We start from the raw sequence: 283 nt of genomic DNA, 5'->3' as shown, positions 1-283 counted from the left end.
TCGTAGAGCAACAAAAAATATTTACATAGCAACGCTTTATTATCAGAGGTTACGATGATACTTGTTGTTGTATTTTTTCCAGCAACATTTCCATCCTATCTTTCATCACTGGCTGTCCCTTTTTCGTTTTCTTTGATAATGTCTTGTAAGTCCGTAATCTTTTTTCTTTATATTTCTTAAGTGCTTCTTCTTTTTCTGCTTTTGCCTTTAAGATTTGTTCCTTTGCTTTACGCTTTTCATCTTTCTTACGTAGAAATTCTTGTTTAGCTTTATGAAAAGCACT

General features: G+C 32.2%; 1 protein-coding gene across 1 annotated transcript; it reads right to left on the bottom strand.

Moving 5' to 3' along the window:
- Positions 1-6: 6 nt before the first annotated feature.
- LOC108623363 (thyroid transcription factor 1-associated protein 26 homolog) lies at positions 7-277 on the bottom strand (the record flags this gene model as incomplete). The annotated part of the gene is made up of 1 exon (XM_018021818.1): positions 7-277. A coding segment is annotated over one exon (228 nt), but the record flags the coding sequence as incomplete, so codon positions are not given.
- Between the last annotated feature and the right edge of the window lie 6 nt (positions 278-283).

The sequence above is a fragment of the Ceratina calcarata genome, unplaced genomic scaffold, assembly GCF_001652005.2.
Source record: "Ceratina calcarata isolate Rehan_Ccalc_2016 unplaced genomic scaffold, ASM165200v1 scaffold26135, whole genome shotgun sequence".
Lineage (NCBI taxonomy): Eukaryota > Metazoa > Arthropoda > Insecta > Hymenoptera > Apidae > Ceratina > Ceratina calcarata.
This window is presented reverse-complemented; position numbering and strand designations above follow the sequence as displayed.